A 24,594-nucleotide genomic window follows, 5' to 3' on the forward strand; every position below is an offset into this window, starting at 1 on the left:
GTCGTGACTGCACATCAAGAGAGAACAGTCAGTAGGCTTCCACTGTGTCCTCAATTACGTCACAAGTCCCACAAGACACAGATGTGCAGTGGAAGCCAGATCAGATGCCACTGCTGTCAGCAGGACCTTCCTCCCTCTGCCAAGGGGCGTGAACACCCAGGTCTCTGGGTGGATCCTTAAAATGATGCTTCTTTTTTCTTTGTTCTTTTTTTTCAGATTCTTTATAAAAAATAACTTATTTACTTTTATTTTATGTGCATCGGTGTCTTGTCTGTGTATATGTCTGTGTGAGGGTGTTGGGTCCCCTGAAACAGTCACGTGAGCTGCTGGGAATTGAACCCGGGTCCTCTCGATGTGCAATCCGGGCTCTTCACCACCATGCCACCTCTGTAACCTCTTTCCTTCGTTCATTATGAAGTACACATTTGTCTTGTGTAGTTAGTCGATGACTCCCCTCTCTGGCTAGCTCATATGTCCTGGCATCTGTTGCTCTGCTCTAGCCAGTGCTGAGGGCCTATCTGCTTGAGCTGCTTCTGTCTGGACCTCTTCATCGAGACAGAAGCTGTGCCAGAGGCTGTAGTGATGTGTGACACAGATACCAGCGCATGGGTCAAGCTTGGCTCTCCCTGAAACCGTTCTGCTTCCCACAGGCCTTCCAAAGCCCGAGCCAACACTGATGCCCCCCAGTGGTGTCGACAGGCACACCAGAAACATACTTCTTAAGCAGGTAGCAAAGGGGGGTATTTCCACAAAGCCACAGCCAGACAAACAAATGAGAAGTTTGAAAAGTTTTATTTAGCACATGACAGCACATTGTCTTCAGACTGGTGACAGCCTCAACACGCGTGGGAGGGAAGAGGAAAACTTAGGATGAATGTCTCAGTTTCTTGGTAACATGGAAGTCCAGGTATTCGTCTAGGAATCTGTTTGCTACCCCTAGGGCAGCTAGGAGAACCAACAAGCCCGAACTACCCAGGCTCAACTTGAAACCGGTGATCCTGCAGGATGAAAATGGAGGGGTGAGGTGACTAACGGGACCACCATGAGCCTGGAACTTCAACGATAGGCCGTTTGAAATATTTAGGTCATCATAAAAAAGTAAAAGGGATGCCAAGCCACTGGGGTCAACCAGCCCCCTGCACACATGGCTACCCCACCTAAATATTCTAGAAACAATGCAGAGTTCTTGCTGGGATCTTTAGTGCTTGTGTAATGAGCAGATTCATGCTTTTATTTTCTCATCTTATACCTGATCGTGTGGTTTGGCAAGACTGGCCCCAGGCAACGGGGGTCACTTGGCTCACCAATACTCCATGTGTTCTTAATCCCCTCAGGAACAGAAGATGCAACCAGCTGCACCTTGCACACACATGCCATTATTTGGCTCTCCTTACCTTTTGTCAGCAGCTTCTGCGTAGCCCCAGAAGTACTTGTGACGGGCATACAGGTACACGAGACCCAGACAAGACGCCAAAACTATGCAAGGGATAAAAATAAAGAAAATGCATGGGGTTTCATGAATGTTTCTCAAAATATTAAGTGTGGAGACTGGGGAAGCGTTTTAAAAAATATTTCCTGACAAAATGTACGTGGCCAGAATGAATAATCCTTACGACAATGAAAGAAAAAGAGCTTTTCTATAAGTGAAATATTTGAATACACAGGTCACACAAGAAGAGAAATAAGTGTGTCAGGATCTCATGGAAAAGGTTTCGACACAATTCAAGGTCAGCCAACTGCTAATTAAAAACTGCAGTGAGAACCAGTGAGGCGACTCAGTGGGTAAAGCCTGTCTCTGCCTCCCAGACATTGGGATTAAAGGTGTGTACTATCACACCTTGAGGATAGTCGGACTTGAGGATAGTCGGACTGCCTGCATGAAAGGGTCAGAGTTTGCCCCGGCAGGACGGCCCAGAAAGCCAGCATTTTAAAACAGCACAGCTTTTTTCCTGCTATGGCCGAAAACTGAAAAGCATGAGTTCAGCTTTTCATCAACACCGTTTAAATGTTTCATGGCAGGACCTCTTAAAGGAGCTACAAAGTTTTGCAGCTAAAGCTGAGTCAGGAAGTCTCTCTTAGATGAGAGCATTTGCTTGCCTTTAGCAAGCAGAGCAGACCCGAGAAATTGCTGCTACCAAGAAAACATGCTTTACTCTATTCTTTCCCAAACTTTCTCAGGCTTTCTGTGGATGCAGTTATCCACGTTGGGTGCCATATGTAACATGAAGGCTGGCTAGCTGGGGTTTCTGCCCCACCCAGTACCCCACAACCGGCAAGTTCCAAAGAAAATCAATCACACAGAGATCTCTATAAGTTATAAAACTGATTGGCCCATTAGGTCAGGCTTCTTATTAGTCCTTGTAACTTATATTAATCCATTATCATTATCTACGTTAGCCACACGGCTCAGTACCTTTCTCATCAGGGCAGCTTACATCTTTTCTCTCCGGTGGTCTGGGCAGAACTGTGGAGGGAGCTTCCTGCTTTCCAGAATATTCCCAGTCTCTTTGCTCCACCTCTACTTCCTGTCTGGTTGACCCGCCTATACTTCCCGCCTGGCCAATCAGCGTTTTATTAAAATACACAATTGACAGAATACAGACAATTCTCCCACACCAACTGTCTTCTTAGAAAGGACTCTGGGGGACACTGTGGAGGGAGCAGGCACCAAAGGATAAGACCCAGAGTAATGACAGAGCTGCCTACCATCTGAGGATGTTACAGTAGATTCTGGGCATGCTCCCTGTTGAGAATTACTATCCCAACTCACTGAATTGCTGTCCCCCAAAGCCAGTGAACAGCCAGAAGCAGTCTAGTAGGCCACTTACTTTGGGTGAGAAAAGAATGACAATACCTAAGAACCCTTTTCTGCTTAGGCAGTCTACCTCATTCCACCCATCATGGGAAAATCCGAGGGGTCAAGTGACAGAGACAGAATTCCATTATCTAAGGGCACTTCCCTACTTCGTTGTTAATCTGCCCTTAGATGGAAAGGAACCGCCACTTTCGTTCGTGCCATTAAGGAACAAAAGTGTGAGCCGAGTGAAGTTTAAAAGTCATTCTCTAAAGGTCATTGTATCTGAAATTCCTTGGTCGACAGTAAAAATCGCAAGAGAGAGATTGATGAAAGGTTCTTTCGAAGCAGCTGGCTTTTAGTTTATTTAACTCTTAGCAATCAGATGCATACCCAAATGAGGCCATTACAGTTGCCAGGAATCAAAGGGGATTCTATTTCCCCAGCTAGGGTGTCCATACAGGTCCAACCTCCAAATTTGTGGGTCCACAAAGCCCTCAGCTCACCAAAGAAACTTCAGCTAAACAGAAAGGGCATGCTTGCAGACTTGCTGCCCCCAAAGTGCAGCCCCACGTCCTTCTGGGCCCTTGGAACAAATTCAATAGACCTGCTATGTCCTTGAATGCAAGATTTTCTCCACTTTGGTAAATAAGTTGGACAACGTAACGTCTGTGTGTCTTAGTTTCCTCACATGGAAAGTAGAAATCAATTGTTGACTCTGTTTCATATGGAAGTTTTAAATCCTACGAATCTATGAGCTTCAAGCAATGACCTGGCACACAGTAAGTGTTCCATAAACATGGTTGTCATGGAAGTGAATTGCTTTCTGTGTCTGATCATTTTCTTAAATCGGATTATTAGATTTGAAGACAAGGCCCACGCTACTTTTATCCTTGGGTATCTAGCATATAGTTTGTTTTTCTTTTAAATATTTTATTTATTTATTTATTATGTATACAATATTCTTTCTGCGTGTATGCCTGAAGGCCAGAAGAGGACACCAGACCTCATTACAGATAGGTGTGAGCAACCATGTGGTTGCTGGGAATTGAACTCAGGACCTTTGGAAGAGTAGACAATGCTCTTAACCACTGAACCATTTCTCCAGCCCTCTAGCATATAGTTTTGTTTCAACTTGTGTATGGTCTACAGCCACACGACCTTGAATGAATCCTCTTCGTCCAAGATACTTATGCTGGGGAATAGGAGGATGCTCAGATCCAAACCCTTTGGCCCTGTACATTCCAGGCACGTATTCTTCCACTGAGCCACGTTAACCTTTGCTTTGTTGCTGCTGTTGTTGCTGTTTCTTATATTCCAGTCAAAGTTTCCCCTTCTTACCCTCTTCCCAGTTCCTCCCCGCTGCACTTCCCCATCCACTCCTCCTCCACTGTTCCTCTTCAGGGACAGGCAGACCTCCCGTGGATATCAACCACCCATGGCCTGTCAAGTTGCAGCAAAACTAGGCCCCTCCTCTTCTATTAATTCTGGATAGGCAATACAGTAGGAAGAATGGGTCCACAAAGCAGGCAACACAGTCAGAGACGCCCCTGCTTTCACGGTTAGGAGTCCCACATGAAGACACAACTGTCACATATATGCAGAGGGTCTAGGCCAGTCCCATGCAGGCTCCCTGGTTGTCAGTCAAATCTCTATGAACCGCTATGGACCCCTATGAACTTCTGTGAGCCCAGGTTAGTTTTAACCCTTGCTTTTTGAGACAGAATCTCACTATACAGCTCTGTCTCTAGATCCTGAGTGTTGGAATCTCGGGTATTTACTCCTGTATCCGACTGCTAGTGTTTGGGTTTATTTTTAATTATTGAACTAACTTATAATGAAGCCCATGTGAGCCCACCTAGGACTTGAACGTACACAGGCATTGCTTCTTATATTTAAAGTCATTTCCAGCATCAGTAGCAGTGTGGTCAGCTATCTGCCCCTTAATCGTGTTTAAACATCACAGTCATCTTTGGGATGAGATGGCATGTTCTTATAATTACCTTGATTGAAGTACAATCCGGCCAGCCACAGTACTAGGATGAATACGGGATAAGACTCCAAAGAATTTTGTCTGCAGGGAGAAAAGAATAAAGGTGAAGTTGAATTCATGAAGAAACACACACTAATGCATTGGTTTTCCTTCTGCAGGTGAGCGTTCAATCCATTCAAACAGAAATAATACAAGAACTTACATAAGAAATCTAAAGGGCCCTTCCACTTAAAAAGAGTCCTTCGAGGTGAGACTCAACATTGCTCAAAGCGCAGAGTCGGGCAAAACCATTCTCCTATACGCAAATTTTGTCATTAGTGGAGCAAGTCATGGCTCCTTTCTAGAAGACAGGTCTCCTGAGCCTGAATGTCGTTCTGCACCTTATCCGAGTTCCCCAAGAGACTACTCAGCTCCTATTAAACAGGTTTCTTCTTAAAAAGTCCCTGACACCCATAGCTTTTCACTTGAGTCAGTCAGAACATTCAGGTTGTCTTTAAATATTTCCCCTTAAACCTTCTGAAGAAGAGAAATGAACGCATTTCATTCTCATTCTAGGCAGTGGGAAGAAAGACCCGAGAGCCAGTTGACTGATGGGATTTGAAGATCGCTGTCAGCTCTTGCAGAGGCCATGAGTCCATTTCCCAGCATGCACATGGCAGCTCTCAACTGTCTATAACTTCTGGCCTCTGTGGGCCCCAGGCACACGAGTGCTGCTCAGATATACATGGAGGCAAAACAATCAGAGACCCGGAGTAAAAAGTAAAACTAGCAGACAGTAGCATCAAATTGCCTCTACTTGCGGGAAACTCAGATGGAAATTTTGATACTATTTTCAGCACAAGGGAAGAGTTCTCCCAGAGCTACAATTAGCTCTTCTCTATATAGCAGAGACGGGGAAAGATGAGATGAAATAGTGGCCAGGTTAGCTCCGTGTTATTAACAGATAGCACAAGCGGAGAAGACAGAGCTCTCCATAGTCATTTCAGCTTCCCTTGAAGTCACGTGAGTAAGAATAACGTGTGTTTTCTGAGGCCTGGTGACACACGCCCGCCATCTCAGCTATTTGGGAAGCTGAGGCAGATGTGTACGTTCAAGTCCTGCCTGAGCTATAGAGTGAGTTCAAGGCCAACCCGAGCGACTTAGTGAGACCATGTCTCAAAATGAAACCTAGAGAAATGGAGGGAGGGGGCACACTGGAGAAGATGGTTTAGTACCTATAGAGGACCCAAGTTCAGTTCCCAACAGCCATGTCAAGGGACTTAGAACCACCTGTAACTCCAGGTCCAAGACACTCAGTGCCCTCTCCTGGCCTCTGTAGGCACCCATACACATGTGCATGTATACAGAGACACACACATACACATAAATAAAAATAGCAATAAAATCTTTTTTAAGGCCTGGGTTGTTTGCTAGTGTTGGGATGTTTTCCTGGCGTGTACAGGCTCTAGATACAATCACTACCCCTTCGGTATAAATAAGGAAAGTGAATAATTGACGGGTCCTGCCCACATGTACAGGCCATGACCGACGCAGCATCCTGAAGCGCAAGGAGAAAGCCCTAACCTCACCAACAGAAACAATGAGGACCCCTTTTGCTCTCTAGGGGCCTGGAAATGGCAGATGAACGGTACTAATGCAGAGATGCTTTCTTCTGTCTCATCTCGTTATCACTTTGAGGCCCAAGGAAGCACACTGGAGCGTAGCACAAGCCAGAGGTGTGGCCCTCTGGTGCTCAGAGAAGTGACTAGGCTGTTTCTTCCTCTGCATCCTTGGCATGGCTTTGCTTCTGATGGTTTCGTAAGTTTGTAAGGAGCTCTGATAGGGTAAGTGAAAGATACTCTCTGCATTTCCACAGGAAGAGTAATGGCAGTTAGCTAAAAGTAAGAACCTATCTCTCCGCGTTTTCCTTTCCTTGGCTAGACCCATGGAACCTTTCCCAGGGAGCAAGAGGGAACAGCGCGCGCAGGAGGGTTCTAGCTCTTGCCACAGTCAGCGCAATTTTCTGGCCTTTTTTTTTTTTTTTTTTTTTTTTGGAAACATGCCACAATGGCCCCATCCTTTTTGTTAGGTTTCATACCCCCTAAATTATTCCAGATGCGTTTCTCCACGTCTCCTTACTCAGATCAGCGGTGACGTTTTAAACGCCTCTGAAGCATCGGTCACAGAAGTCTCTTTGAGGACTTTCCTTGCAGTGAATTATTGGCCTCGGTGTTGCAATTGACAGGTAGAGATTCCCAGCCACACCCTGGTTCCACTCAGGAGACCAGTCAGGGAGGCTGGGGTCTCTTTAGGGTTTGTCCACAGAGGCTGACATGCTGAGGTGTTTTCGCACCCCTGCCTGAAAGAGGAAGAAAGTCTCTCAGAAGAAGAGAGAAATGAGAATGGCGGGGCTGTGCGGGTCTTTCCCTGCTCTAGCTGAAGAAACTCCTTAGTGGAGAGCAGCCTGGGTGTGGATGCCTCAGCTTTGTGAAGGGCAGTACCAGGCCTCAGGTGACAAGGTGAGGGGACCCTGAACCTCACTTCCTCCCACTGTAGCACCCAGAGCAGCTCCGGGATTTGGCCCGGTGTCTTTTCTATTACCACAACAAAACACCAGGACCCAGAAAGCAAGTTGGGAAGGAAAGGGTTTATTTGGCTTACGCTTCAGCGTTGCTGTTCACCACTGACGGAAGTCAGGACAGGGACCCACACAGAGCAGAATCCTGGAGGCAGGAGCTGGTGCAGAGGCCATGGAGAGGTGCTGCTTACTTGCTTGCTCCCATGACTTGCTCAGCCTGCTTTCTCATAGAACACAGGGCCACCACCCCAGAGATGGCACCACCCATGATAGGCCGGGCCTTCCCACCTTGATCACTAATTAAGAAAACGCCTCACAGGCTTGCCTGCAGCCTGGTCTTTGGGAGGCATTTTCTCAGCTGAGGTTCCCTCCCTTCAGATAACTCAAGCTTGTGTCAAGCAGACATAAAACTAGCCAGGACATCCACGGACAGACAGTGTTCCAGCACCCAAGGAGAGCACCGTGTGCAGCATTGAGGTCCACCATTTAGTTGATCAAGGCTGGGGCTGGGTCATTGGGAACACCCCAACTTCCGGAAGCAATCAGGAAGATGGAAACGTCGGTGCTAAGACATGGGGCGGGGGGGGGGGGGGGGCGGTGCTAAGACACGGGGCGGGGGGGGGGGGGGGTAGAGGCCATGGAGATCAGGCAAGAATTGACTGTAGCTCCATGTGTGGCCATGGGAAAGAAAGGCCTGGAGTAGTAAGGCTGGCTACTCTAGCTTCTGCATCTTTATCCTCCAGGAAATGGGTCCCTTGTCCCCTTCCAAGCAGGAGTCACTCCTGAACTCACCCAACCTCATGCCTTTCTTTGCAGACAGGCCTCAAACCTTGCTTCCACTAGAGTGCAGGGTGTCATTGAGTCCCCTCGTAGCCATGACAAAGTGGCTGGCAAAGCAACTGAAGGGACGAAGGACTTGTCTTGTGTCACAGTTTGAGGGCAGAGCCCACCACAGTAGGGAAGGCCTGGGGACCGGCGTGGAGCCGCTGGTCGCATGGCCTCCTCAGCCAACAAGCTGAGAGAGGTGAATGCTACTTGCTCAGTTGGCTTCTTCCATCTTTGCCTTTAATTTAGATGAGGACCACATCCCATGGTGCCAAATACATCCAGGGTGGGTCTGCCCCCTCCACCAGATCTCTGGGGAAATAGCTTCAAAGGCAGCTCAGAGGCGTGTCTCCTAAATGAACTTGAATCCAGGCCATTTACAAGGAATAACCATCATACATCCTCATCATCTTTCAGACATTAGAAATATTGCTCTGACTGCCTCTTGCAGTCCCTACTCTTTGCTGTCTGGTAGCCTGGCTTTACCCGGAAACACCTGGAGGCCCGTTCTGTCTGCTCACTGCCATCCTGCGCCTATTATACCCTTCGCCCACCAGCAGTAGCTCTGAGTCCCCGAGAGCTCCCGCAGCATGATGATCAAGTGTGGTGTGCCCCACGACAGCCACCACTGTGAACTGTCAACAGATGCATCCAACTTAAGGGGACCAAGTCCTGAACACGCCTTGCCTATGCCAACAACAGCTAATACAGAAACAATTTTAGCCTCTTTCTAACCACCTGCACAGCCGTGCCCTGTCCTCTCCTTAGAGACACCCTGAGGGAAAGTCCTGTGTCAGCTGCCCTTCACCAGCACAGTTGGGGCTAACTGTCTGTGGACTGTCTCCTCCCCTACATCCACGTAGAGAAAAATGAACTGTGCAGAGTCATTTCCTGGCTACAGCCACCACTGCACAATAACCCTGAGTTCTTTGCACACTGAGACCCCTATAGAAATATGGGGAAGTGTTTTAAGCAGGTGATACCAAGGGCATCATCAAATTCCACACCAGGGAGAGAAGCTGAAAAGGTCTTCACTAGATGGCCAGTAGGGGGAGCAAGTGTGCTGCTTGACCTGCGCTTGAGAGCCTTTCCCGAAGGTGGAATTTAAGATTTGAAATCAATACAGACCCTGGTACAATGCCCTGATTTGTCTGGTGCCAAAATGTTTCAGGATACGTGAGGCTTAAGGGAGAAAAGGGGGAAAGCCTGAGAAGAACGGAACCTGCTGGGCACGGTGATCCTCGTGTGCCTTGTGTTCCTCGACACTGGTGGTGTCCGTGGGCGGACCTAGAGCTATTTTCCTCGGCGTGTGCACTTGACATTGAGCCGAAGGCTGCTTGCAAGCTGGAATTACCCTGTGCAAGGCACAGTCTGCAGCCGGTTCTCCATAGTGTCCAGCCACGGGGCACAGACTGAAAGCAAATTCAGCCTCCGAGTGCAAAGGTAGCACTTTTACATTGCCAAAATAAAACAGGAGCGCATGGGTGCCTGGGAAGATTCAAACTGTATTAGAAAATACAGGCCCAAGGCTTACCAACCGCACTAGACCAATGAAAGATGTAACACCCTCATCTGGACCCATAAAAGAAGGACACCTAGTACAGCTTTGGCTGTAGCCCCACCCATCAATCAACCAACCAACCACTCTGTGCATCTAGGGACCCAAAAGCAAAAAACCTCAGCTGTCCCTAGACTTCAACTGGGCATGACCCCTATTGATCCTGTGCGGCAGGACTCTGCACGCCTTCAGCAGCTATCCAGTTGGGCTCCTTGATGGCTCATCTGATCACACATACCAACCCTCTTCGCACCTGGATCGGCTCTCTGCCTCCAGCAAAGCCTCCATGAACTCTGTGGTCTTCTTAACATCTTGTAATCATTCTGCAGTGTGTGTGTGTGTGTGTGTGTGTGTGTGTGTGTGTGTGTGTGCTGTGCGTTATAATGTGTGATCTCCAAGTTAATATTAGTAATTAACATTGAAGTAAAGGAACAATGGCCAGCTAAGAAGGTAAAATCAGGCCAGCTTGGCAAATAGCAGCCAACGAAACAATGTAGCCTGTGAATGTGTTGTTCCCTACCTTCTGGCATTGTGGAAACATCCAAATGTATCTGCCCGTGTTTCTGGCATGATGCAATCACACCATTCTCAGTGATATTCTGGTAGAGACTGATACTGGGCAGTTAACATTGCTGAAAGCCCTCATTGCCCCCATTGCTGGAGAGCCTGGGTCCCTGGGCGTGTACACATGTGGCCCCTGAAAACTCACACCTGGGTCCAAGAGCTGGGAGCCAGGAGACCCTCTGATCCAAGGTCCACTGGGACCTTGCCTTAGTAAATAGATTACAAAGCTTTGATCATGTTTTGGAGTTGGGGGGGATATCACATCGTGGCCCTGCAATTCCAAACCTAAAACATGAGTCTCCACACCTTCCTGATTGCGCGGAAGTTCCACGGAAGGGCATACATGTAAGTCACCATGGAAGGACATACATGGGCATCACCATGAGAAGCCTGCTGGGCTCTATCGGGACCCAGCCTTCTTTGTCCCAATGGAAGGTGGGAGAAGTCAGATAGGTCTCTTCTGGGACACCGGGTTAAGTAATTGCTACATTATATTCCCCCTTTATAGCAACAGCAGAGAGGAGACTGAGGACCTGGGCGAAGGAGCCTGGACCTCCATGACTATGTCAAAGTCACCCCCACAGGGACACCCAGAGAGAGCAGGGACCAAGCAGTAAACTTCCATTGTGTTAAATCTCTGAGAATGTGGAACACTCAACTAGAAAATAATGTTGTATGTGTTACAGAACACACAGAACAAAAAGATGAAATTCTAAGGATAAATATAAATAGAAGAAGAAATACTGTTCCCTCTCCGTGGGTTACTTAGAGGCAGGAAGTAGCTCACTGTCAGTAATAAGAGAAGAGAAGCTATAGGGAAAAGCTTGTCTTAACAACAAATATTATGGTGAAACAGAGAACAGGCACAGGAGTAATATAAAGATTAGGCTTAAAGCAGTGACGTCAGTACCACTGGGAAAGATAAATAAGAGGGCTAGAGACTTAGAGGCAACCGTGTCGACCAGATGAGAGGGACAGGGCTCTGAGCCAGCATCCGAGCGTCCGCAGGCCTGCTGGCTCCCCTGATGCCCCAGCTCCACCCTATTCCTTGGAGACATATGCAAGGCATGTTTGCCCTTTCATATAACAAAGCAAATTGTGGAGAAGAAAGACTTCTAGCGAGAAATGTTCACCTAGTCTAGAAAGGACCACCCCAGACCCACACACACAAGACCACAGCCCTGTCTGTGAGCAAGAAGAAAGACTGTAGACACATCCTGGCAGCTGGGAATCAAGATGCTCATGAACTATGAGAACAAAGACAGCACAATTTAATTAACAGCCCCCAAGACACCTGCAAGATCCGTGGCTAGCAGGCTAAGCGATCGGACAGCCAAGGTCAGTAGCTAATAAAGAGTAAATCAGAGGCAAACAAAGAGAGGACTTTGGCCACCCTTAACTGGGTGGACAGTGAGCAAACAGCATTATTATCTCCCTGTTATGTCATGGGGAGGCTGGGGGGAGGGGATTGTTGACTTCGCCCATGATAGCCCAGAAAATTAACCAATTGCAGCAGAAATTACATCCATCTTTGTTCGTTTCTACCATAAGTCCTATAAAAACAAAAACAACAAAACTCCTACATACATAAAACGACTTGATGATTCCTTCTCTCTCCTCTGGGAACTGCTCCCACGCTGAAGAATTTCTCTCACTTTTCTTTGGGGACCCTCGCTAAAGCTCACTTCCCTTTGCTAACCCCTACCCATCCACTTTTTAATCTTCATCTGTGTGGAATAAGGAACTGGTGTGGGAGAATTATCTGTATTCTGTCGATCGTGTATTTTAATAAAACACTGATTGGCCAGGCAGGAAGTATAGGCAGGAAAGCCAGACAGGAAGTAGAGGCAGGGCAATGAGAACAGGAAGACTAGGAAGGAGGAAGCCCATTCCTCACAGTCCTGCCCAGGCGACTGAAGAAGCAACACGTGAGCTGCCACGCTGAGAAAGATACTGAGCCGTGTGGCTAACATAGATAAAAATAATGGGCTAACATAAGTTATAAGAGCTAATAAGTAGCCTGAGCTAATGGGCCAATCAGTTTATAATCTTATGGAGTCCTCTGTGTGATTTTCTTTGGGGTTTGCCAGCTGTGGGGTATCGGGCGGAACAGATACCCCAACAAGCCGGCCCTTCATGTTATAAGAAACTAAAGCATCACTGTTTCAGGTTGGCTTTTAGTGACCATTGACTTCCCAACACCCACTGTGGTAGTTTGATGAAAACAGCCCCCATAGGCTCATCTGTTTGAATGCTTGGTCCCTAGTTGGTGGAGCTGTTTAGGAAGAATTAGGAGGTGTGGCCTTGTTGAAGGAAGAATGTCACTGAGGGTAGGCTTTGAGGTTTTAAAAGCCTATGCCAGGCCAGTTAATCCTCTCTGCATCCTACTTGTGGATCAAGATGCAAGCTCTCAGCTGCTGGCCCAGCGCCATGCCTGCCTGCCTGCTGCAATGATCCCCACCATGATGGTCACGGACTCAAACCCTCTGGAACTGTGAGCCCCAGTAAAGTCTTTTTTCTGTAAGTTGCCTTGATCGTGGTGTTTTGTTACAGCAATAGAAAAATAACTAAGACATCCTAAGCCCCTGGGCCATGCCCACTTGGGCCAACTTGGTGCTATCATTCTCAAAAACTATATCACTTAGGGTAACCCTCTTGCTGCAAGGGAAGCCCTTTGGTGTGAAACTTTCCTCAATGCCTCCTCTAGCTGACAGACTCCTATGCATACAACATGAACTTCTGTGTGCAACAACCTCATTCCAAAAAGCTGGGGATGGAGACATACTGACCGACCCTAGAACCCTCCCAACCCCATGCTCATTGTAGGAGAGCTTTTAAAAATAAAAACAGGCCAGGCATTTCAAGGAGGCTTTTAAAACTGTTTCTCTTTCAAGTATCTCTCTCTCTGCTTCCTTTTCTCCCTCCTGTTTTGCTGACTCACTTTGACTCAGCCACTGCAAATTCACAGGTGCCTGACCTCGGTCTGAAGTTGAACAAGAAGACCTTTGAGTTATGACTCTAGCAGAAGGGGCAGAGTAACACTCATCATGCCCCGAGAAGGCCTCTGGAGTGAGAAAAGGACTGTTAGAGGTGCCGTATAGGCAGATAACTCACTGCCTTGCTCTGTACAGGACAGTGGTCCAGGCCGGGAGTTCCAGCACTGAGGAGGTTGAAGCAGGATATTTCAAGCCAACCTGAGCTACCTAGTGAGAGCATCAAAAAGTTAAAAATATTAATTAATTAATTAACCAGTTAATTAATTTATTTGTTCCTTTTAGGGGAAGTCCCCTATGGGAATACAGCAGGAAATGGAGCCTGGTAGCAGCAGTGCTGAAATCTAACTGCCACCCAGCAACTGAGCCTGCTGGTAGAAGGGTGAACACACGAGGGCCAAGACTTAGAGCTCTCCAAATCCACCCTGCCTGTCACTGAAGTCACCAGAGCCATTCAGTGTCTTGGGCACCCGCTTTATGTAACTCAGTGGGTAAAGGGCATTGTAGAGCTTCCAGCTGAACCCAGGATTGTAAGCCTCCTTGGAAATGCTCAGACCAGAGCAAAGACACAGTTGTGGCTGTGTGCACACCTTAATGTCCAGCAATGTGAGGGCCAGAGACGTGACCTACTGGGGCTTGCTGGCTACCAGCCTAGGTCTGGGGCCAGTGAAATGCTCTATCTTAAAGGAAGAAAAAGGAGAGTGGTGGGACAGGACCCTGATGTCCTCCCCGTCCCCATGTGTGCACATGTATGAGTGTGTACACACAAGCATGCTCTCACACATACACACACACAGAGCAGGATACCTGATTGCTCCCCATTCCCGTGTGTGTGTGTGTGTGTGTGTGTGTGTGTGCAATCAAGCATGGTCTCACACATACACACACACACAGAGAACAGGATACCTGATTCCTCCCCTATCTTCATGTGTGCACATATGTGTGTGCATGCAAGCATGTTCTTGCACATACATATACAGAGAACAGGACATCTGATTTCTTCCCTGTCCTCATGTGTGCACGTGTGTGTGTGTGTGCAAGCATGTTCTCACACACACACACACAGTACAGGACACCTGATGTGCTTTTCTGCCCCCTGTGTGCACGTGTGTGTGTACATACGTGCATGTGCACTTCTGCACATACAAGCACACAGAACAGCACACCTTAGATGTCCTCCTCTGTCGCTTGTACACTTGTGTAGACTATATAGCGAGATCCTGCTTTAAAACAAAAACATAGAGTCAATGAAATTAAAAAAAAAAAAGATAAAACCTGTGAGGCCTGTAAAAGAAGGCTCTGTGAGAAAGGAGCTCACTGTGGAAGCCCGAGTTCAGTCGCCAGGGTCGGAAAGAACTAAATCCTGAGTTTTGTCCTCTGACGACACACGGGCGCTGTGGCGCATGCCCACACACACAGAATAAAACAACAGACACAAACCACAGCAGAGAATGCACGGGCCAATCTTCCTGGAGTAGCTGGATTCAGGATGAGCCAGTTTGCATGTGCATAGGTTAACTTGGGTCTGGAACTCAGGTGACCAGCATTAAACAAAGAGGGAAGCTGTCCTTCCGTCCCACCCGGCACCAACGAAACCCCTGCTGTACATTGGACTGGCAGCGTTTGTACTCTGGGATCCAGGCTTATTCATTACAGTAAACTTTTTATTCTAACGGGAACAACCAAAGTTTTTTTTTTTTTTTTAAGGTTTTTAGAAAAGAAACTACAAGATTGGAGCTTACTTTCCCCTACCCCAGGGAAAATAAAGAGATGCTCCATAGTGTGGCCCAAACACAGGAGAGAACTGGTCAGGTATTCATCTCCCTTCCCTGTGGAGACAGATTCAGAGGGAAAATATTGGCTCTTTTACATTTATTGTGTGCGTGTGTCTGTTTGTCTGTGTGGGGGGGGGTCTATGTGTGTCTCTGTATGTGTGTGACTGTGTAATTCCACAGGCCTATGTGTGTGTGTGCCTGAGTCTATCTGTATCTGTGTGTAAGTCCACAGGCCTGAGTGTGTGTGTGTGTGTCTGTCTGTCTGTGTCTCTGTGACTGTGTGTGTCTATGTTTGTGTGTTTGTAAGTCCACAGGCTTGTGCATGTGTGTCTGTGTGTGTCTGTGTATCTGTATCTCTGTGTCTGTGTGTAAGCCCACAGGCCTGTGAATGTGTGTCTTTGTGTCTATGTGTGTCTGTGGGTCTATGTGTGTCTCTGTGTGTCTCTGTGTGCCTGTATGTCTGTATCCCTGTGTCTGTGTGTAAGTCCACAGGCCTATGTGTGTGTGTCTGTGTGTCTATGTATGTCTGTGTGTCTGTGTGCAAGTCCACAGGCCTGTGAGCATGTGCACTTGCCTGCCACAGTGCACGCCAAGGTCAGAGCATTCAGCAGGCATCCGTTCTCTGCTCCCATCTTGAGGGTCCTGGGATCAAACTTGGGCCATCAGGTTTATCTTTGCCTGCTGAGTCATCTCTCTGGCCCAGGAAATGTTTAAACTGCAGCTACCAATTTACCGTTTGGACCTACTTTGTAGATTTTTACAAACGCCTTTAATCTAAGGCCATCAAGGCATTTGAATTAGGATAGAATTTTTTAAGTTCCAGCAATAACATAAAAATGGCCCTGGAGAAAATTGTGGTTGCTGTTTTTATAATTTTAGAAAGATTGTATTGTGACTCAGGAAAACCTCTAGTCACCTCCAAGGCTGCTCCCGGGATGAAGGGGAAAGGACTCAGGGAGGGAAGTCTGGCCAGCAGCCCTGGGATGCCAGGACACCATTGCAGCCGTCTCTGCCCAACAGATGACTCCCAACTGACAGCCTGAAGAGACCTGTGCAGGAGACACACTGGAGCCGCACTCAGAGGATCGCGAAGTGATTCTGGAGAGATGGAATTTCTACTCAGAGAAAGGCTGAGCAGTGGCTCTGCACACTTCGGCCGCTCTGAGGGCTGTGCGGTAGAGAGAAACATAGGAAAATCCAGCCTTTCTGTGAGAGTCAAGGATAGCTAGAGGGGATACGTGCTTCAGCCCGGGACAGGAAGAAACAGAGTGTGTTCCTTCCTCGGAATTCAAGGAAGTCAACGTGGACACAAATAGAGAGGCACGCTGGCTTTGCAAAGACTTGGTAAGCCCAGGGAGTCCTGCCAGGTACCTCGCGGAGTCCACGTGCCGTATTCCTGATAAATGGAATCTGAGTTAGCCAGATTTGTCCCGAACCTTTGAACTCAAGGCAAGAACTTAACTGGTGCTACAGAAAATCCAAGAGAAAACAGGGAATGGGATGGGACTGCTCTGCTTGCCCCCTCCACCAAGCTATATTCTGGCTCCAAATTCCTCTTGCTATTACGAGGGTTTGCTTTTAGTTTTTTGAGGTTTTTTAGGGGAAGGGTGAGATGTTGTCATTGCATTTTGGTTTGGTTTGGTTTGGTTTTGGTTTGCAGTGGTGGGGCTGGGAAGGGGGGGCGGGTTGAGACAGGGTTTCTCTGTGTAGCCTTGACTGTCCTGATACTCACTCTGTAGATCAAGCTGGTCTTGACCTCAGAGATCCACCTGCCTCTGCCTCTCAAGTGCTGGAACTAAAGGCGTGTGCCACCACTGCCGGTCATGGGCATATTATTTTAACCCTATGCCTGTCCTACTGTAGTTAAGCAGAAAAATCAAATTAAGTTTTGAGAAATGAAATGGGCTTGTGTACTTGTTTTATAAATAACTTCAGGAAAAACATTTGGGAATGGTGCCCAACTTTGTTTCTAGGACGAAAGGAGCCCGGTTACTGGAAGGGAGGGAGGGAGAAAACACTACCATGAAAGAGAATCAAATGTGAGGAAAGAGGAGGAAGTAGAGCCGAGAAGTGGCCCTCAGATCTAACCGGCTGGAAGCCGCACACGCCCACACTCAGTTCTCAGTTCAACAGAGGCAAAGTGAGGGGAACTGAGGTCTCCTCGAAAGGTGACTTTATAAAGGTGACTCTGTGAGCATGAACCCATCTCTGGCCCCACCTTCAGCCTCTGCACGTGCCACTTACTAATTTTTTATGAATCAGTGGTTGGGGTTGGCTGACTTGGGGATTTCTTTCATCTCTTTTGTGGTTTTCTTTGGTTCGAGATTGGCGGTGTAATTTTGCGGCGCAACCCAAGGCTATCTGTACCCAAGACAATCACTTCAGCACTGAGTTCTGTCCCCAACTCTTGGTGACTGGGTGTCACTGTGAAGTTCAGGCTGGCCTTGCTTACAGCAGCCACCCTCGTTCAGATTGCAGTCCACCCCAGCTCAGGCGGCTGCGTCCCATCCCAGGCTCTCCTATGAGGTTTTCAGAGTGCAAACCTCTGCCAAGGAAATCCGACTGGTGTTGACCTTTGTCTCCCTTGGCCGCACACCCCCAAAAGGGTGAGGGCTCTTGGTTTGTTCACGGATACAAGATAAGCCATAGTACATGGAGATACTCATAAATATTACATGGGTAGTTTTGTTTAATTGTAGAATGAAAGACAAAGTTCAAAATAGATAATAACTTGAACATGAAGACCATAAGGACTTGGGAAATTGAAATAGGCAGGACTTACCTTGTGTGGTTTGATATTATTAAAATGATTATCTCCAAAACCTGTTCCCCAAATTTCTACAGAAAGAATAAGAGCACCCAAATATGAGAGCTTGAGATGAAAGAAAATGAAAGACTCAACTCAAGAGCAACCAGCACATTTCAGAAAAGAAACACGAAGAAGAAATTGGAGAGGATTTTTTTTTTAATCTGGGACAGGAGAACATGAGTTTCTGGACCATAAGGAGACCTGCTCTGGGGTTCAGCATGATGTAATTCAGGAGAGGTCTGTGGGAGCACAGAGCACCCCAGAGCCTCTCAATTGTCCCCACACCACATGGCAAGGCCTAAAAGACAAATATCAACAATACCCAAAGATACTAGAAAGTGATGGAGCAATTGTCTCACAGTTCTGAAGATACAATCCCTTTAATATGGAAATATGTACCTACCCAGGCCATCGGGGGTGTGAGGCTGGGTAGGCTGTATCCAAACAGGATAAACCTCAAAATTCTACAGACCTGAGACCTCTCAGTAAGCTTTTAGTCAGGGTATCCTAGCATGAATCTGAAAGTGCCCCCACAGGCCGATATGTTACAGAGTTGGTGGCTCAATCTTCAGGGATTGGGGTACCGTAGTAGCAGGGTGTAGGTCATTGGTGGGATGCCCTTGAAAGGGACGATGGGGCCCAGACTCTTTCTTTGCTGCATCTGCCTATATGATGAACACGGTTTGCCCCCACCACACGCTCCCACCATGGTGTATGCGCCACCCGTGTCCAAAGCAATAGAGCCAACGGATCAGGATATCTGAAGCTGGGAACCAAAGTAAATCTTTCTTCTCTGTCAGCTGCTGATCTCACGTATTGATCACTGTACAGAAAGCTAGCAAATGTTCCGTGAAAACAAGAGACAAAAGTTAAGAGAGAGAGAGAAAAAAAAAATAGGTAGCAGGTGATCCAAATCCAGAGTATAAGAAAATTCTAGGAGGGCGATGGGAAGACCCAGCATAACAGCCATACAGTCGCTCTGAAGAGCATCTTCTACACTGTAGCAAAACAAGGGGGGATTCAGGCACAGTGACTCAAAGCCGAGAAAGGATGTTAGCAGATTACCAGTGTGTCTGAAAGTGCTCAGAGGAGAGACTCTCAATTTCATAGAAGAATCAAGAAAGAAACTAAAGCAGCAAAGAAGCAATTATTAGCCCAAAGAAAAATAAAATCTGCACAAGAAGAAACTATAACCACAGAACACCATGTAGCTCCATTCCCAACATTGTTTCCACAGTCACAAAGGTACAAATCCCAGCTCCAGGTTTAAGGCAACAAGGTGACTACAGACCAACTACAGGACTAAAAAGAGAGAATGGTGTGACATTGTTTCATAAAAGGACTTAAACTAGTAAGGCCTGAAACTGTGGACCAACAAACAGCAGTGAAATCACAGTGTTGGCAGGCACAAGGGACAGGGACTTGTAATAAGACTGTCATTCCACTCTCCTCCCAGGCTGTGCACAGGCTGATAAAATAAACATTTACTTTTAGGTGTAAAACACGCTGGCACCAAACCAACACTTTGCTACTTGACACACCAAAAGTATTTAAAGACAGCTAGGATGGGAATGACTTCTCCTTGTATGGTTTGATGTTACTTAAAATTGTCTTCTGGCCACATTCCTGGTACACGTTGCAGCCGAGGGAGACAACAGTCTGTCAACTTCTGAGAGAAAGAGGGTAGCCAAGAGGCTGTCTGTCAGGGGTCTTGCCTTACCAAACTGAATTCAGGGTGTAATTTTTTTTAATAGTCAAAATGAGACAAGAACTATACAAGAAAAACATTAGATGAACCTTACTCATGGACATAAAAAGGAAATCATGAATACTAAGGAAAGAATGCAGCAATGAGTAAGTATTGATCAAAGCAAAGATTTCCAAAGCACTAGGCTTTAGGGGTGACATATGAAGGGTACCCTACCTTCTCCAGGAAAGTGCAAGGTGTTTTTGACAGAAGACTCTGTTTGCGTCTGAAAAGGCAGGCAGCACAGGACAATCAAAACCACTGAGAATGCATGTGATTCGGGGCAGCTCGGATTTCAGAAAATGGTTCTTTGAGAACTTGGCAGAAGGAGAAAAGAAACCATAAAATAGTTCCACTTGAATCTACTGAACCCTCCTGGGGCCGGAGAAGTCTCTGATCAAGCCACCGTGCTTGAGAGACATGGCCGCTCTTCCCCAGCCGCAGCCTTTTGGGTAAATAGACAGACCTACGCAATCTGTTCTGAAGTTGGGAAAGCGATGTACGCTGGACACTCATAATAGTGGAGCCTGAGACTGGCGCACAGTGACTTGCGGCTGCCAACTGAAAATGAACGTTAGGGCCTTCTCTGTTACTCTTTTCCTTAATCAGAATCTGTCTGTCTGTGGCTACTCTGCCTGTTTTGGAATATTTGATTGCCCTGTGCACCCCCAAAACTGTGCTAAAATCTACCTTGGATCAGGTGGCTGGGACCAGCAACTAGCTAGAAGGAATTAGCCATAGAGAATGCAAAGAAGCCAGGAAGATGGATAGAGATACACGGGAAGGATAGGGAGGCACTTAAAGATCCATGGGCTGTTTTGGGTTTGAGATGAGTGGAAAGATGATCTCTTGCTGGGTCTCTGGCCAAAAAGAAAGGTCAGCAGGTTGTTTCCCAACCTCTCTGATCCAGCAGGGGTTTTTTATATTTATTTATTTATTATGTATACAATGTTTTCTGCCTGCATGTGTCCCTGCAGGTCAGAAGTTGGCACCAGATCTTATTACAGGTGGTTGTGAGCCACCATGTGGTTGCTGGGAATTGAACTCAGGACCTCTGGAAGAACAATCAGTGCTCTTAACCACTGAGCCATCTCTCCAGCCCTCCAGCAGGTTTTTACCCCAACATCTGACTCCCGAGTCTAATAAATGGAACAACTTTATTAAAAACAATACCTGCCTGTTTGAGAAGCATTACTTACTGTGCACGAAATATTCTCTCAAACTCCGGGGACCCCGAGACTGCCGGGGGTGAAATCTTGTATTTGTGTCTTGCTTGTCCAACACTTATAGCAAAATAAGCTGCAAAGGAAAGGAATGTCATGTTAAAGTGTGGCACACCACGGGTCATCAGCAAAGTGTGAGTACAGGTGGGTACCATGGCTACCTATGTGGCACACCACGGGTCGTCAGCAAAGTGTGAGTACAGGTGAGTACCATGGCGACCTACTAGAAATCATCAAATTAAACACACTGCCCCGTGAGCCCCAGGGACCCAGCTGCCTCTGCCTCCCTGGCATTGGGATTGCAAACCTGCACCGCGGTGTCCAGCGTGTTTTGTTTTATTTTGTTTTGACATGAATTCTGGGGATGAAACTCAAGTCCTTGGGTTTGCAAAGCAAGTTCTTTACCACCTGAATTATCATCTCCGGCTCCCTCATCTCCTCCTTAGTTCATTATTACCTCCTGTTGTCCATCTTTCCCCTTCCCGTTAGCTCCCATGGTTTCGTGACCTTAATTGTGGCCTCAAACATGACTTGGTCTCGCTTTAGCATCTCAGCATTTACTTCTGACTCACTGACGGTCTAAAAATCCCACACCAAGTTTGTGGCTTCAGTTTCTCTGGAGTGAGCACTTGTGGAGAAGCTTTTTCTCCTAACTCAGAACTCACCTGCCCTTTGAACGGTAAGTCAGGACTGAGCCTGGCTTAGGAAGGGCTCCCTTCGAGGGCTCCTTTCCTTCCCTTTGGTGCCCAGTAAGCTGTTGCTTAGGAGTTAAACTGTGAAAATGGACACTCTTGTTGGGTCCCTAAAGGACAGGCCTTCGCACCCCCACTTGATCTGTTTTGCACTCTTGCACTTGGTCAAAAACAGGAACAATCTGTTGTTTTCAGCAATGTTTCTAAGGATGTTTACCCCTAAGCCTTTGAGTTACAGTGATGAGCTTCCTGATTTTGCTGGCTTGGCCTCCCCTGCTGAGGGCTGTATATACTATGTGAGAAAGTGGAATAAAAGCTTGTCTGCAGAACCTGAAGTTGTGTTGCGTGTTAATCCCGACGTCCCTCGCTCAGAAGAACGACCGTTGCCGGGCTGGCGCGGCAACTCTAAGCGTGTGCTGGCTTGGTACTGAAGCAATCCAGAAGGCGAGGGGTGGGCACTGATTCTTTCCAACCGTTCTGGGCAGTATCACTGTGGACAAGCCAGTAGCTCCAAAAGCTGGGGGACTCTGTCTATTAGGTGGAAATTGGAACTCGGCCTTTCTGGCCACCACTGCCCACCCCACCTGCGGCTTCTAATTTGTTTCACAGCCGGGAAGGAGACACCTAGGGACTGGAAACAATGAAGGGTCTGTGCTCCAGGATTGACCAATGAGCAGTGGCAGAAAACATAGGGTTTCAAAAGGGCTTGTGAGTCAGCAAATACTCCCCCTAACCCTAATCCTAACCAAGTCAGTTTCTCTTAACACTGTGAACTGCGGCCAGTAGGCACCTGTCCGCTCCACCAGCCAATGTGAAGCCCTTAATTGGTAAATGGGAGAGGCGTGTGAACACCCACACTGGAAAGGAATATTTGGGCTTGGCGCCAGCCTCTGGGGTAAAAGCCCCGGGCTCAGGGCCTCAGGAAGATCATGGTTGTCCATGGCACACAATATCGGTGAAGAAGCCATTTCATATATTCCGTGGAAAGACTGAATCTCTCTTCTTACACACCTGGGCACAATCACCTTTGTTTCGCCCATCTTTCCTCTCTCCTGGGGTGGGGGTGGGGATGCTTGTGCGCTAGGATAGCAAAGGGAGAACCCTCCGCCACCACTGATGCCCACTCAGTCCCAGATGGATCCTTCCCAGGGAGGGCCGCTTCTCCACCGGCAGCTTCTCTCTGCAGGTAACGGGTTCAGGACAGGAGCAGTGGTAAGGACCTATTCCGGGCCAGTCACCATGGAGGCCCTTCCTACTCAGGATCCTGTTTGACTTTCTATGCTGAGAACAGGGAAGGGCAGACTACCCTGCCTGAGATCTGTCTTAAAAGCCTGAGTTGTTTGTACCTTGGTACAACGTTTTCGAATTCTGTGAACAACAAACATCTGTTGGCGTGGCCAGCTCAACAGCAGCTCTCTGTCTCTCTGGGCTCCGCTCCCAACAACGAAACATTTTTCTATCACAGACATAATTTTCCCACTCTCTTTCCTTCCTGTCCCCTTCCTCCCTCTCCAGGGAACTGCCTAACTGCTGGTCCCAGTTCACAGTGTCCTCGGCATCAGACAGCACACAAAAGGCTCTCTGTGGGGAGAGAGCCTCTGAGTGGAGCGATGCAGCCCTTGCCCCTGCCCGTTCTGCAATCACAGAGTCGGAACACACTGATTGCTTAGACCCGCGTTCTTCTTTGGTTCGTAGCAAACACCTGCCTGTTCCACAAAAGCTGGTAAACAAAACATGTGTCTGAAGGTTTCAGAGTTTCCCTCCTCCCCAAAGCAGACTGGCCAGGCTGGCCACGGAGTGACTGTGAAGACTGAACTTGGTCACTGAGCATAATAACCGCCTCTTGCTTCCTGCAGCGTGTGGCCTGCACTGTCCCCCCACTCGCAGACCTGGCTCCAGATAGTACACCCCAGGAAGAATAAGCAGGCATTCCTGGTAAGAAACTCTGTTCGCTAAGCATGTAGGGCAGATAGGAGTTGAGTAACTGTGGTTCCTGGAGAGACAGAGCCTCCATTTAACCAAGCAGAGGGGTGTGGAGTCATCCCAGGAGGTAGGGAGATGTTGCAATGTTTAGAATTCATGGCTGGATCTAAGCTGCGTGTTTCTGCAGAACTTTACCTTAGTGATCACATCTGCCACGGGCAGTTTCTCTAAGAAAACACACTAAATGCCTACAGCCAAGTTTAGACACAGGAACACTCTCCTGGTGAACATCCATAATGGATGTTTGTCATCGCCTCTCTCACGGGCTCACGTCCCCGCCTGCAACTCCTAAGGCTCCTCTGAGCTGGGATGTGGACTGTCACGCAGAGTCACTGGGCTCTGAGGCCACCACAGCCCTGTGAGAACTAACCTCTGGAACATGCATTGCAGGGAAGGATGATGCAGCCACCATCAGCAACCTAGGCTCTGCTGGGCACCCAGGACTACAACCCAAACACACACAACAGGCATGAAACCCAAACACTAGAGCAAACTCTCTCTCTCTCTCTCTCTCTCTCTCTCTCTCTCTCTCTCTCACACACACACACACACACACACACACACACACACACACACCCCACACAAGATCCCCACGTTCTTACTTTGCTGACAGACAGAAAGAAGGGAGACAACAGCCAGCAGGACTGAATCACCCGCCATCTTCGGTCTGTTTCAGTTTTTGTCCGAACCCAGCTGAAGTGCACAGGCGCCTTAGGACCCTGGAGGGCTGGTCTAGTTCCCTTACAGAGTCAACAGAGTTGAATCGCCAGAGTTGAGAAAGAAAAAAAAAAAAAAGAAAGAAAGGCGGGATTCAAAGGTAACAACCTTTGCCCCGGAACAGAAAACCACAAGGGTAGACAAGGCCAGCTGGCACAGAGCCATCTCTGTTCCTTCCTGGACCCGCCCTACACACACACACACACACACACACGCACACGCACACGCGCGCACACACACACACCTTCCGGCCTCAGCGCCTCGGTTACTACTGCTCTGCTTCATTAGCTCGATGGTCCCTTTATTGCCCCCAACACCCTCCCCAAAATCTCCCTGAGATCTCGCTCATCTCTTGTCTCAGTGT

At 47.8% G+C, this 24,594-nt stretch overlaps 1 protein-coding gene across 1 annotated transcript; it reads right to left on the bottom strand.

Moving 5' to 3' along the window:
- Positions 1-773: 773 nt before the first annotated feature.
- Positions 774-24,301, bottom strand: Mgst2 (microsomal glutathione S-transferase 2). Its single transcript, XM_048424725.3, has 5 exons — positions 24,116-24,301; positions 20,815-20,914; positions 4,798-4,868; positions 1,395-1,476; positions 774-998 (listed from the first exon to the last, which is right to left on the bottom strand). The coding sequence occupies exons 1-5, from the start codon at positions 24,171-24,173 to the stop codon at positions 866-868; spliced, it is 444 nt and encodes a 147-aa protein (XP_048280682.1). The 5' UTR covers positions 24,174-24,301; the 3' UTR covers positions 774-865.
- Positions 24,302-24,594: the final 293 nt, after the last annotated feature.

The sequence above is a fragment of the Myodes glareolus genome, chromosome 20 (assembly GCF_982192425.1).
Source record: "Myodes glareolus chromosome 20, mMyoGla1.1, whole genome shotgun sequence".
Classification (NCBI taxonomy): domain Eukaryota; kingdom Metazoa; phylum Chordata; class Mammalia; order Rodentia; family Cricetidae; genus Myodes; species Myodes glareolus.